The sequence below is a fragment of the Chiroxiphia lanceolata genome, chromosome 1 (assembly GCF_009829145.1).
Source record: "Chiroxiphia lanceolata isolate bChiLan1 chromosome 1, bChiLan1.pri, whole genome shotgun sequence".
NCBI lineage: Eukaryota > Metazoa > Chordata > Aves > Passeriformes > Pipridae > Chiroxiphia > Chiroxiphia lanceolata.
This window is the reverse complement of record NC_045637.1, coordinates 150978877-150993450: the sequence shown is the minus strand read 5'-3', so window position 1 is coordinate 150993450 and position 14574 is coordinate 150978877. Positions and strand designations below refer to the sequence as shown.

The 14574-nt window shown below is 46.2% G+C and overlaps 1 protein-coding gene across 1 annotated transcript; it reads left to right on the top strand.

Annotated features, from left to right (window-relative positions):
• The first annotated feature begins 5248 nt into the window (after positions 1 to 5248).
• Positions 5249 to 14574, top strand: CSRNP1 (cysteine and serine rich nuclear protein 1). The gene is given in 16 exon segments (XM_032699305.1): positions 5249 to 6098; positions 6101 to 6139; positions 6142 to 6240; positions 8626 to 8726; positions 8728 to 8754; positions 8756 to 8827; positions 8829 to 8888; positions 9359 to 9415; positions 9417 to 9450; positions 9453 to 9487; positions 9489 to 9650; positions 9652 to 9663; positions 10703 to 11150; positions 11153 to 11205; positions 11207 to 11633; positions 11636 to 14574. Coding segments are annotated over 16 exon segments (1851 nt in total). The 5' UTR covers positions 5249 to 5923; the 3' UTR covers positions 11686 to 14574.

Below are 14574 nucleotides of genomic sequence, written 5' to 3'. Positions count from 1 at the left end.
TACTAACGCCTGGAATGCCTGAGTGGGATGGATGGAGAATAACCCTCACAGCCATTTACAAACCTCGGAGTCACAGAATCAGAGAATCGTTAAGGTTGGAAAAGCCCTCTTAAGATCGAGTTAAACCCTTAACCCAGCGCTGCCAGTCTTGTCATTTGTTACTAGGAATTCATCGCCAATTAGTACTTTATTTTCTTATTTTGTTTTTCCATGAAAATTATTTTAGTTTTTCTCTGCTGAGCAGTTGCAGATAAAGCCCATCAAGGGGTGAGGGGGCTGGGTTTATTTTCAGGAGGGTGAGTTTGTTCTCTGCATGGAGAGACTCTGCAGCTCCCGGCAAAGCCTTTAATAATTCAGCGCAGGAAATGCGTGCGTATATATAGCAGGGAAGGTAACGCACAGCGTGTACCTACAGGAGGACAATATGGAAACCTGGTGTGAATTATTCATGAGGTGTGATCAAATAGAGGATTTTCCTAGACAAAGCACACTATGCTGTTTTCGGTTTATTACAGCACAATCAGCACCGAGTGCATCCCAACCTCCTTTCATTCGGGCAGTGTCAGATAACCTTAATGTGTTTGCTAATGTTTCTTATTTACCTTTCCAGCTGTCAGCAAGAAAAAAGGGCTTGGTAGAAAAATCTGACAACCCTTTTTTTTTTTTTTTCCTTTGTGGCCGTCTAAAAATTGTGAGATGGAGTATAGGCTTCTGATGCTCTTCTCAGGGAAGGCACTTTGCTTGTTCAGTCTCTGACAGGAGAATAAACTCGTGGTGCTCTGGACTGATTCATGCTCCTGCTCCATGGCACGGGGTACTTTGGGTTGTGCTGTTGCATAGTAGGCAGAGGCTATTTTTAACCAGAGCAGGGTTATGAAACCTTAGACCCAGCTGAGTGAAAATAATCTGGTCTGAACTGGAAAGCACAGCTTTGCGTGGCTGGGAAACACGCGTGGGACTGTCCCCTGGAGGGTCCCAATGGGATGATCCCACTTGCCTTGGCTCTGTCAGCCCCAAAAATTGGGAAGTGTTGTCATCACGGAGGCTGTCACAGAGGCACTGGGGAACCACTTAAGTAAATATGCAAAGAATTAAAATAGTTAAATGAGTGAGAAATGAATCAGTGTTGATAGTGTGGTGATTATTAAATAACCCCCGAGGTGTTACTGGAATCACCACTGCTGTTAGACATCAAATTTCTGGGATAGCTAAAAGGGGAAGCTCAGCTCCACACAGTTTTGGTGATTCTCACACTGAGGTCGCTTTACCCGCAATAAACGGCGGAGTGCAAATAAACACCAACCCCAAAAACTTCCCTCAGCTCTGCCCCACGAGTCGCCTTCGGAGCCGTACCTGGCTAAAATATGCAGTGGTGTTTTTTAAACTAATATTTACTCCTGCTAGACCTGCACAGCCACTGCAGCTCTGGGGGAGGGCGGGAGCCGCTCTGACTCATGGCTCAGCGGAGTTGTTAACTCACTCCCGGCGCCCGAGCCCTCGTCCCGGTGTGCCGAGAAGAGTCCACCTTGGTGTACTGGGATGAGTCCACTTTGTCTCCCGGGCTGCAGGCTGTGCTTTAAAGTCAGCAAGCCAGTTCAAAAAGTCACTGGAAAATAAATATTTTCAGTGCATTGCACTGAGGTTTGTGGGGTAGCAGGGATTGTTGTTTTCTTGGTGTTACCCAAATTGCTTGGCAAAAGAAACTTTTTGCTTTCAATAACTCATGCAAATATTTGGGATCCTTCCATTCTTTAGGATGCTTCACCAACAGAACCCTCAAAATTTAAAATACCCTTGCTCATAGGTGTTATCCTGCAATACCATGGGAATTGTGGCACAAGCAAAGGCAGCTGCTGGACTCGCTGTGAGGGGTTTCCTTTGCTTTACTTGCACTGCTGCGATCTCCTGTCGCTTCAAAGCACATCTACAGCCCCAAAATGTAACACCAAAACATCTTCTCCTCATAATTCTGCCCAAAGCCACGATGCCTTTGTGCAGTCTCTCGGAGACTGGACACTGGTAGGAGTTTTAGTTGCCTTCCTCTGCGCTTGGCTAAACAAATGCCAAACCTTCTTAAATCTAAATTACTCGAAATATTTACTGTTGAGACGTCGTCCAAGAGGAGGATAGTTAAAACATTAATTCCTCACATTCCAGTGTATTAGAGCTTTACCCTGCGACTTGCTGAGCGCCAGAAATGGGACTTTGCAGATTCGATTCCCTTCCCCCCAGCTAGATTCCCCCCCCCAATTCCCCCCCCAAACTTTAATGCTTTAAAAAAAAAAAAAAAAAAAAAAAAAAAAAAAAGGAGGGAGGGAGAAAGAAAGGAATGCACATCTGGGCTAAATATTTGTTAGAAAGTATTCCCAGGATAGTGGGAGTTCTGGTGCCAGAGAGGAATTCCTGCGGGTTTGATCCATTGCATTATGTACTTGTTCCAAAAGCTGTTTTCAGTAAAATAGATGAGTAAGAAGTCTTAGCCAAGAACAGAATGTCTTTTTTGGCAACTAAAAGGAAGATAGGATTATTTTATTTCAGGTTATGTAAAAAAAAAAAAAAAAAAAAAAGGGAGAGAAGGAGAAGGTGGTAAAAAACTGCACACGGCAGTGCCTGCAGAGATTTGCAATGGCAAGCTTAGATATAGATATTTATTTTTTCCATGCTACTGTGGACTTTTTTGGGGCTTCCTTGTAAGACATCACTGTGAATTTAAGGTTCCTTGCAAAATTTCTGCAATTAAAATATCCTCGTTGTGTCTGAATGAGCCTCTGGGCTTTTTTGGCTGAGTGGCCAAAAGCTTTGGTGACATGGGTTTAAAGGCAGCATCCAAATTGCTGGCGGGAAGTCTGGTCCCAAGTGCTGGGGTGAGGAGGGGAGGAGAAGATTGTCCTGCCTTTGACAGGAATACCCCCATCTAGAGGATATTTTGGGGGTGGATAGAAGTGGGCACCAATGGCTGCAGCCCAACTACATCACTCCTGAGAAAAATTTGAAAACATCACCTGGAAAACATCACAGCCATAGATCAGCAATAAGGGGAAGGCATTAGAGGGGAAAATTAATGTATTTGGCTGGTGGGCAGCAGGTTCACCAGCTCTTTCCCATTAATTGAGAATCCTGTTTGCAGGACACCTACTTTGCATTAACAAAACAATAGGTGTTTTGAAGAATAGCATGCCAGAAGTAGTGTTGTTTTTTTTTTCCTATGCATTTGGCTCTTTCTCATAGATGGGAGCTGCACACACCTCCCTTCATCCTTCTGGCTGATGACAGTATTTAAAAAATAAATAAATGGAATTGCACCATCTTCTGCACAGCTTGCCTTGGCTCCGGATTGGTGTTTGTGTTAGCTCAGTTCTCTGTCTTGAGAAGGGCGCTTCAGTTTTCCCTGTGGTGTGATCTGGGGGGATGTGATGTGGCTCCTGAGGGGCTGGTGGGTTTACAGGTGACCTGAGTGTCAGGGTTGCGTCTTTGGTCCGGACCTGGGAGTTATCCCTGTCTCAGCAGAGTGATCTTGGCTGCTCCACCACCCTCCAGTGTCTCCCACGAGGCTTGGATGTGATCAACATTGTATCTCTGAGGCTGTTTGCTGTTGGATGTGTCCCCTACGGGCTTTCTGAGGAGCTGATTTTTCCCTCCCTTGGATACAGTGGCTTCCCTCACTGGCAGTGTCAGAGTTGTCCTTTGGAGCAGTGAGTGGCCACTCTGTGGCACAAACTGATGCTCTTTCAAGCCAGCTGTGGGATTTTTTTGCAAAGTTTTTGGCCGTTCCAGGTGGACAATGGGGTCTGCAAACCTCTGGCTGCAGCCCAGGCTTTGATTCGGACCCCTTCCTTGAATTTGGAGGGTTTGTGTGCTCCTGGTTGTTTTCCTAAAGCAAATGTGAGACAGTGCAGAAGGCATATATATAAAAATCATAAAACTATAATGCTTTGTAAATGCAGCCAAGTCGCTGGTTTGGGTATTGTGGCTGCCTGTGAGCTCAGCTTTGCTGTGGAGAAGGCAGAAAAGGGGTTAATCCAGGTGTTGGGTAGGACATGTGCTGCTGGGGCTGGAGGGTGGCCAAATCCACCTTCTCTGCATCTATTTTGGATTAAGGCCAAAAAAACAACAACCGCTCTGTGGCAAAACCACCTGCAGCTCCAGGTCTGCAGGAGGAGGAGGAGGGATGGAGGATCACCTCTCCCCATCCCCCAGGTTCAGGGGACCGTGGGGGATGTACTGGCCCCATGAACATGTGCCGCAGTGAATGATTAACTTCTTCAGGCCAGGGAACTGCTTCATCCAGAGACTTTTCTGACCTTTTAGGGGACTGTTGTCTCCTGGGAAGCTGATGGTAAACATAATTAGCGAGGGTTGGTGCAGGGCTTGGAAGGTACTGCATGTGCTCCCATCCTGCAACGTGATATTGCACAGCGCTGTCGGGATATTGAAAATCCCATCATGGGGAGGTTCTTGAAGCTGGTGTGGGGTCTGTGCTGCCTGCTCAGGCTGTCAGAAGGGCAGATTTAGTGTTCTTTTTTCTGTTTCAGGGACTTAAATTAACTTCAGACATGCAAAAGAGGGTGAGAAAGTGTTAAGGTTGCAAAGAATTAATTTGGCCTGTGGAGGAGTTTCAAGTGGTGGGAGAGGATGGGGGCTCGGTGTCTGGCACCCCTGTATCTGCGCTGTCACCATCCTGGGGCTGTTTACTCTCTGTGTTGTCCAAATTTTAGGCATGCTTTAGCTTCTGTGTATTATGGGGTGGCTGGTAGCATCCCACATTGCTGGGGCTCTCCTCTCCTTGCTGGAAGGAGTTTCTGGGCTGGGACTGCATCTCTACCACTGTGATTGTGTCTTACAGCCTGGTGGGATGGGAATGAAGCAATTCACCCCTCTGGCAGCAGCCTGGGTCTCAGTTCTAGAAATGGTTAACTGGCTTCAAAATAAGCTGGCAGAGACTTCTGCAGACGCAGGGGCAGCTGGGGTGGTGTTGCCAGCATCTAAAAGGTGGAATGGTCTGTCATCGATGCAAGAGCATCCCAGCTTGGGTGGGAGCTAATATTCATTAGAATAATGGAATATCCTGTGTTGAAGGGATTCACAGGGATCATTGAGTCCAGCTCCTGGCCGGGCACAAGACCACCCCAAGAATCACACCATGTGCCTGAGAGTGTTGTCCAAACCTATTGTAGGCAAAGTTTGTAGCTTTTGTGGCTTTTTTTGGTGGTTTTTTTTTGTTTGTTTGTTTGTTGTTGTGTGTTTTTTGGTTTTTTTTTTTTTTTTTGTTGCATGAAATTGTGCAAACTTTATAAAAGCAAAGTTTAAAAAGATGCAACCAGTTATTTTTGGTTTTTCTTTTTTTTTTTTTTTATATATTTAGGATGAGCAGGGGCAAAGCATGAAGGAAATTTAGGAATCTAGGCAAATACAGAGCTCCTTTGTTTTTAATTAGCTGCATTGTTTTTAATTGCTACTATGCTTGATACATAACCCAGCCTAAACAAGAATAGCTTATTGAATGGGGGACTGACTATGAAAGGCACTGTGAGGAGAAGGGCTGTTCTTCACAGTTGATATATTTGTATTTCAGTGCTTCATTTAATAAGTCTGTTTCCCCGGGGGGCTGTAGCAAGTAAATCATGCCAACAGATTGTTCTCTGCAAACTGGCTTATTTTTGTAATTAGCAAGACGTTAAAGCTGTAACTGCATAGAAAGCGATCTGGGTAAGGAGAGCGAACATAAAAGAATTAGTAAGCAAAACGTAATACTTACTGTTTGATAACATTTGTGTTGATTGAATTGGTTTCTGGACAGTTTGTTGTCTGGGATAGTTGTTTTTTCTCCAGTGTTGTAAAATGTGAGAGTAATTCAGCAGTGTTCACAGTGAGCATAGTAAGGTGTGGTATTTTGGGGGGAGCACTTTTTGGGAATCACATCTGCATGGCCAAGTGGATCTGGTGGAGGAGCCTTGTTGGCGGGGGGGGGCTAAAGCCATTCTGTCCATCATCAGAAACTGCCATTATTTCCTGGGCTTCATTTTGCTTTCCTCCTTTGTCTTCCAGTTATATGAAAAAATACGGCGTCAACATGAGCGGAGTATTGAAAAGGAAGTATGAAAGCTGGGGGCTGACAGTACCTACTGCTCCTCCTCCTCCTGCTCCCCCTCTCCTCCTCAGCATCCTCAGGCTGGGAGACTGACGAGGAGAGCTCCCGTGGAGAGCCCAAGCCCAGCTCTGCCTTAACATCCAGCTTCACCCGTGAGTATCTCCAGCACCCCTTTCCTGGGATCAGCCATGCCTCTGCATGGGTTTTTTGTAGCATGCTGGTGGGTCTTCACCATGCAGAGTCCCCCCCTTGGAGCACACCTTTATGAGTGGAAGTGGCTGTAATGCCTGTCATGACACCAATTTATAATCATCCAGCATCCTCAGGGTTGTCTTCTTCAGCCCTTCCTCCCAGTATTTGTCAGTGCTTTATCGTATTTTTGCTGAAGTCCAAATTTCCAGGAATAGAAACCCAAGGACCTGGATGTGCAGAGGCATGTGGATGCCTCCAAGCCCATGCTGCAGGACCATCCCACCAGCCCTCAATTCCCTGTCAAGCTGTTCCATAGGCAAAAATTAATCAGACAGCAAAGGCCCATAACACTGTTTTTCAAAAATGATTAACCAGTAGTGTAATTACCATTTCAGAACTCGTTTCCTACATGAGTTGGGTACTTTGCCAAAGAACATGACATGTTTGACATTGCCTCCGCTGCTAGTACAGATAAATGCTATTTTGTTTTCCCAGCAATATCAGTTTTGAGAGCTTTTAGGAAAACATACAGGAGGCAAGGTTGTAAAACCCTTTATCTGCTATGTGAAGGGAAAAATAAAAGATACAATAGAGGAACATCTTCATGGTGGAAAAAGTTCAGCCTAGTAATTATACTGAACACCCACTGTATATAGCAGTTAAGGTCCACTTAGCAGACATACACAAACACGCAGTGGTCTGAAAAGGCTTTAGAAGTCTTGTAATAATAAAGAGTCTCATTCTTGCTTGTCTTCCCAGGTTTTGTGACAAAACAATGAACTTTTTGTATTCCCTGGCTCAATTGGAAAAGGGTCAGGAATGGGAAAACAATTTTGGAGGAGGGGTGCAGGGAGAGAGAAGCAAATGCCAAAGTGCAGCAGCTCAGTCGATAGATGATCGCAGTGGTTAACTTGCCTTTTGATAAAGGGCTCGTGTTTTAGAAGATTGAGTCAAGGTTATTATGAAAGTGCAACGCGCAGCGCAGAGATATCATCAGAGCCACTGCAGCACCCAGTGTGAACCCCCAGCTATTGAGCAGAAGCTGCTGACACAGCTGGGTGAACACTTCTTTTTTCTTTTTTTTTTTTTTTCCCCATGAAACTGAAACGCTGTATTTTGGCAAGTGAGACCTGTGAAATGTGGGTGCAGCTAACTGTCCAGTCTCGCACTTTCCCAGCCTTCGGGGCCAAGCCAAACCAGCCAAGCTCCTCAGGTTTTCACAGTCCTTTTGTTGGATCCTGGCCTGTGTCTCTTCCACCTGAAGAACAGGGGTCAGTCCCAGCTCTGCAGGAGTCACCCATCCTTTCTGGGTTATTTCTTCCCATAATTTCCATGGTGGCCACCAAAGCACCCATTCATCAGCAAAGAATAGGACCAAAAATACCCCCACCACCAAATTTGGGTGCAGCTGGATCTTGTTCCTGCACTCTCTTGCAGCTGTGTAGCCCAGTACTGCTGTGCCTCACTTGCTTTCTTGGCCAGCTACGTTCGTGGAAACTCACTGACTCTGAACCTGCCTTGACTAATTAGTCCCTCCTACATCTGCTGTGTTGCATGTGCAGATGTGCAGGACCAGGTATTTCTGGAGAGTCTCCTCTTTAAATGGTGTGTAGCATGTTTCAGCAGTTTAAGATAAACCAGAGTCATGTGTTGCCATGTTTACCCTGGGATCACCTGCACGAAGATTAACATCTTTGCAGCTGCTCTCAAATGAGTCTCTTGAGAATAAACCTATAGATTCAGAGTTCCTCCCAGTGGATGGTGAAAGGAAGTACCAGAAAAAAAAAAACAACAAAACAACCATTTGGGCTACTTTCTGCCCTGCCACAAAAGCTGGAGCATGCAGTGCTGGAGTGCCGGTGCTCCAGCATCCCAGGAGCAGACCATGGGGCTCCTGAATGTGGGGCAGGGTGTGTGGGTTTAGAGAGGACAGGACGTGTAGGATGGCTGGTTGCTTGTTCGTTATGCTCTGCTGCACGTGAAGAATAAGCAAATGTGTGTTTTCCTGGGGGAAGTCAAGCGGGAAGGAGAAGCCTAGAGCAACCGATTTCGTGGGGTCAGTCTCATCGGTGACTCCGATGCGCAGGGACTTGGCTTAGTTTTCTCTCCATCCTCGTCCCACCTTTGAAGTGTTAGCTGCTAAAACACAACCAAGCAATGATGTAGCCTCGATTGCTGCAAGCAACGATGTAGCCTTGATTGGCTACAAGCAATGATGTAGCCCTGTCCTATCATGTCCCTGTTGAGAGAGTAATTATAAGTCCTGGTGTTTGTAACATTTCTATTCTATCTGCAGGATGGCAGCACTGACTTTGTGCTTTTTTTTTTTTCCCCTCCATTTTTAGCCACGTCTATCCTGAAGAAATCCAAGCGACTAAAGAAGAACAATGTGGAGTTTGACCGGGTCACTGTGTTTTACTTCCCACGCTGCCAGGGGTTCACGAGCGGTGCCTAGTCGTGGGGGCTGTACCCTGGGGTATGGTGAGCAAACACAGCTCCTCCCGGCAGTTCACGCTGGCGGAGTTTTCAAAGGAGCAGGAAAACGTTCCGTCGGGGGAAACTTGAAGAGAAATTAAAAGAGGAGAAGTTGGAAGCGTTGAAATGGAAAGTGAGTAGGAGCATGGGCTGGGTTGATGAGAAGTTGGTGGATTGTCATTAGTAATTGGCCAGCTTTTCAGTAGGAGCCTCTCTGAGACCTGGGGGCATCAGTCCTTAGCCCTGTTTGGGTCTCCAAAAACGCAGGCTCCAGCGTGGGTTTTTCACTTGGTTCTCCGTCTTTGAAAGTGATGGAAAAGACATTGAAGATGTTTTTATTCTTTTGGTAGTACCTCTCTATTCCTAGACTTGAGACTCCTCTCAGCATCTCCCCCAAATCTTTTCATCTCTGATTTAGACACTTGATATCCAGGAAGCAACCCCTGTCAGATCTTTGGGGGGCTCTGACGCAGATGTTGTTCCTGGGGTTGGCCATCATGGAGGGCGCAAGCAGGTCATCCTTTCTAGTTTCCCCTGATATGGGGATGCTGATGGCTCTGTGTCCCCAAACAGGCCACTAATACTGTCCATTTCTTCCCTTAGCTCACCATGAATGGCACAAAGGAGTCGCAGGAGGCCAACCAGCTCACCATCGATGACAATCTCCGACGATGACATCGACGTCAGCAACGTGGACCGGAGGATGGGTTCTTCCTGCAGCCCTACCCTGCCAAAGAAGAGACGTTTGCACTGGCTGAAGGCCGTGGGGGTGAAGAAGATCGACAAGGAGGAGAAGCGGGGAGCTGCACACACATTCCGCCGTCCCGGGAGGGACTGTGGCTGCGACTGCCGGGAGGTCTGCGACCCGGAGACCTGCAGCTGCAGCTTGGCAGGCCATTAAGTGTCAGGTACTGCCCTCACCTCTGGGCGTGGGGAAGCACCACGCTCCAGCTGTGTGTTAGAGCAGGGGGTTTGGAGCCAGCAGGACAGGGTTAGGGCAGCTATAAAGTGTGCCACTCCCAGCTACGCTCGGAGCGGAGCAGGTGAGGAAAGGTCTTGGAGATGCTCCCCGGCTGCAAGGCAGACACTACTTGAAAGCGTCCACTTCCCAAATCACACGTGCAGCAATCCCTGTGCTGCTGGAGCAGCCGTGGGGATGTGCCTCTGAGCCTGCAGCGAGAATGCACACACCACGTGTGTCCCCACGAGACCCGTACCTGCTTGGTCTCCTGCTGGAGATGGGCCACGTGGGAATGTCTGCAAGGGAAAGCTTCTTGCTCCTCACGCAAGGCTGCGATTTCTCCCCCTCCCCCTGGTTTTATTTTTAATTCTGTTTTCCCTTGGCGTGTGTCACAACTCCCAGCGCGTTCAGGAGAACGTGGGAGTGTCAGCTGAGCGTCAGCCCACAGCGAGCTGTGCAGGCCACCTGCACAGTGGGATAATCCCTCTGTATTCAATTAGTGTGTTATATTTTTCAGCTTATTTTTTTATGGGTGCCTGCCTAGCTGCGTTTGAGGAGCTGTATTCCCTATTCTGGGCACTGCTGTGGTGGTTGGAGGCTGGAGGTGGCGTAGGTGGATGCACACAGTCAGATGGGTGCACATGGGTGCTCCATGTGTGGGCCACAGCCCCCCTCTAGTGGCTGCTGCAGATCAGATAATGATATCTATAAATAGCAATAAATAGAAAACTCCACGTTTGCCCCCTTATGTCTCCTTTTGGACCACTATATTTTGCTTTCTTTTTGAATCTTTTAATTTTCTTCACTGAATCTAACTTTTTATGACACCCTTTCAAAAGAACAGGGCATCTTTTTTTTTTTTTTGGTCTGCTTTTAACCCCTCAGCTGTTACTTGGTTTCTCAGGGTGGGTGAGTTGCGGGCGGGTTTTGACTTTGTGCCACTTGGTTTGATCCTAATCCTCCACCTCTTCTTCTCCCTGTGCCAGATGGATCACACCTCCTTTCCTGCGGCTGCACCAAGGATGGCCTGTGGCAACACCGAGGGCAGGATCGAGTTCAACCAGGCCCGTGTGCAGACACACTTCATCCACACCATCATGAAACTGGAGCTGGAGAAGCAGCAGCAGAGCAGTGAGAAGGTTTTGGAAGCTGAGCCCCCTTTCCGGGAGCGGCTCCCGCCTCTGGGATGCACGGCAGGGAAGGGCTCCTTGGAGGAGCGCGCAGTGCCGCTGGCACCTGCCTTCCAGTTCAAGCCCTGACCTGGAGGCCCTGGGGGAGAACAGCGCAGCAGTGACATGACGGACTCCTCCATCTCCTCCCACCCCAGTGAAGACCTGGAGGAGCCCTACGAGAGTCTCCCCTCCGACAAATCCCAGTCGGACGTGGATGACGATGGCTTGGCGCGCATCCTTCACTTCAACGACTCGGATGCTGAGGGGAGGGTGGCCATGGCCAGGATGACCTCAGCTGCTTCCACCCTGCTGACTTCTTTCATTGAGGACCATGGCAGTGAGGCCAAGCCTGTCCCTGGCCACTTGTCCCACCTCTCGGAGTGCCTGGACGAGAATGCCAACCAGGACAGTGGAGGTTTGCTGGAGGATGCTGCCCACGCGCGGTGCGATGGGCTCTCCTGCTGCGCCTCATCCCCCACCGAGCCCTGCTCCAAGAGCTATGCCGACCTCAGCCTTTCCTCTGACTCCTTGGATTTCTTCCAGTCCTTCTCGGACTATAACTTGGGACCACTTTACAACTCCTTAAAGGAGTACGAGAACCTCGATAACTTCTCAGCGTTACAGTTTCAGTTGCCTAATTTCCCAGGCTTCCCGCAAGCTGGAGATCAGGGCTCCTGTTTCTTGGAGTCCCTCATTGGTTTGTCTGAATCCGTACCTGAAACCCCGGCCCCTTTCACAGACAATCAACTTTGGAGGATGCCATCAAGTCATCGCTGATGGAGACGGTGAAAGTGTGAGACACCTGTGTGTCTCAGGCAACAAGGACTGGAGCCGAAAGGAAAATGGAAGAACAGTTGGATGGGCAAACTTTCACCAGAAGGATAACAATGTGCTACTCAAATATAAGGAGGAACCAACCAACAACAACGAAAGACTTTCTAAGCAGATAAACTATTTTTGGTCTTTATAGAACGTGGACGTTTTGACATACTGCAGCTACAATCAGTTCTCTCGCTGTTTGTGCAAAAATTTCTAAACTCTCGTGATGGGATGGGGAGGGGAGGGAGGGGAAAAAGACTTTCACATAAGAATTTCCTTGTGTTTTGTATGAAAAGACCCGTTGAGAAATACTCCTCGCTAACGTTGCCAGTCGTACACACAGCCCCTTCTAGAAACATTTCAGTGTTGCAGGAACTTTTTAAGACAACTTTTTGAAGCTGTACTTTATTGTGAAAATTGTGGTTTGCGTAAGAGTCAGCCCAACCTGCTCTTGCGTTTAAATCGGACGAGGTTTACAGAAGAGATCCATACACTATATACATAATCATTCTTCATCTATTTATTGCAAATTCCAGAATTTAACTAGCCACCGAAGCTTGAACTAGCATGAAACCTTATTTAAATTGGTAATACCTCAGATGTATTATGTGTACAATCATATTTTTTTGCATAATATATCTGTATTTATTTATTTTCTACCTGTAGTACGTGAATAGCACTGTGGTTTGTCGATGACCTGGAAGGGCAATAAGGTCTTCAACAGGAAGATGACCCTGGTTTTTCTGAGTCTGAATGATGTTGACTGTTTGGTCTTCACTTCACATTTCTAAAAATGCTGAACACAAGTGGGTGGGAGGGCAGGGATGAGGGAAGCGTTTGTGCAACATTCCTTGGTTTCTCTCAGCCCTCAGATGGTGTCTGGTCTCCGTAATATCCCTGTGGAGAGCAAAACAAGCAAAACCTTCAGCTATTTAAGAAATAACAAGAACTAGCTCAAAACGAAACAAAACCCAACCCCTTTTTGTAAATATTTTATAATTTATTTGGTTTCCTGAGGATTTGGCCATGAGATCTTTCCCCATCAGTTATGGTGCCTGAATATGCAGAGGAACTGTTAGCAGCGGTGGGGAGGTGTAAAGATAAGGACCTTTGCAGCCCTCGGGGGGGCTTTGGGAGAGCAAGCCAAAACAGCAACACTGTGCTCAAGCTCCTCAGCAAGTGCTCCTTAGGACTCCCAAACACCAAGGATATCACAGCTCCAAAATCCAGTGGATCAGGCTGATTGTACTAATTTTTTATGGAGGTGAATCAGGTGATTTAAGTAAAACAGATGGATATGAAGTTTACTGGGTTATTTATCTTTTGAGTACGGTTTTTGAGGGAAGAAAGAACAATACCTGAAGACAAAGCTGAAAAACTAAAGGCTTTTGGTTTTTAAATGAGATAAATGATCCTGTATAGGAAGGATACTGGAGGCTGCCTTGGCCTTTTGCTGTTTAAATCAGTTTGAGAACAAGACACTATTTGGCCACAAGATGTAACTGGACATAAAATCTGTACGTCAGTGATACACTAAGTGCCTACACCAGTGGTATGGAAAAAACAAAACGGATTTAAAACCTATCGGCTTTAAATTCCCCCTTGGAAAATTTGTTGATGGGAGTGATTCCTGGCATTACCAGCACAGGGGGAGGACACAGCTCTGGTGTCCCAGCCCCAGCCCCGGGAGCAGCTGGAAGGAACTCCCGGGGGTGCAGAGACACACGGTGAAATAACCCCAAAATATGGATTCGAGGATTTTTTCTATTGGCTGAACTGTTCCTATCCCCGACGACAGGGATGGTTGCTCTTGGGTACCTGCTCATCCACAGGTGCCTCACACAACCTGCGGGCAGTTTAGGAAACTTCTGGCGTACGGAATACGGCGAAGGCTGGGTTGCTTGGGGTTTTTTTTTAATCGTTGTTATTCCTATTTAATTGTACATCTTCTCTGGAATTGAGCCGGTCAACTCGGAAGCGGAGCCACGTCCTCGCCCCGCGCTCGCTGCCCCATCCTCCCGCAAAGCATCGCCCCTGGGGACCCCCCCGCCGGGCAGGAGGGCGACTGTAGGAATACTACTGGCAGATGGAGGATTTCCTGGATATATATATATATATTATTATAATTATTATTATTATTGTTATTATTATTATTATTATTTTGTTGTCGTCATCGTTTCTTTTAGACTGTAAAATCCCCTCTTCAGTTATCTCCCTAGGTGGTAGTTTCTATCCTTCAAGACTGCATCAGAAATACTGACAGTTGAAAGTCTGGTACCGTTCTGTATTTATTGGCACTAATATATTTTATAACATTCCTAGGTTTCTCTGCATATATATATTTATATATAAAATATATACACGTATTTTATATATATAATATCACACTTTTTTTTTTAAATGAATGATTGGGATGACTCCTGCCTTTGTGGATTTTTTTTCAATAATTTATTCTTTTATTTGTATTGGTGCCAAAAAGAAAGAAAAAGATTTTTTTTTCTCTTTTTTTTTTTTTTTTTCCCCAGGGCACTGAATTGTAAATATATAATTTTTTTTTCTTCTTGGTATCTGTGTAAAAAGTCGCCTGTTAAACAGTTTAAAAACTGGGTATTTATTGACACAATCTGTAATTATCTAATGTATTGTTGAAACACTTTGGTTTCAACATAGCTTTATTTAGCTTTCTTTGTGTATATATTGTGATTATGTTGCTTAAAGGTACAAGTTAAAAAAAATGCTTATTTTTACCTTATCCATTTGCATTTGTTTATAAAAAAGCATATTTGTCTACAGCTGCTGTCTCTCATTTCATCAAAGCAATATGAAGAAATTTCCATTACACTTTCAATAAAAGAATTTTGTTTGAA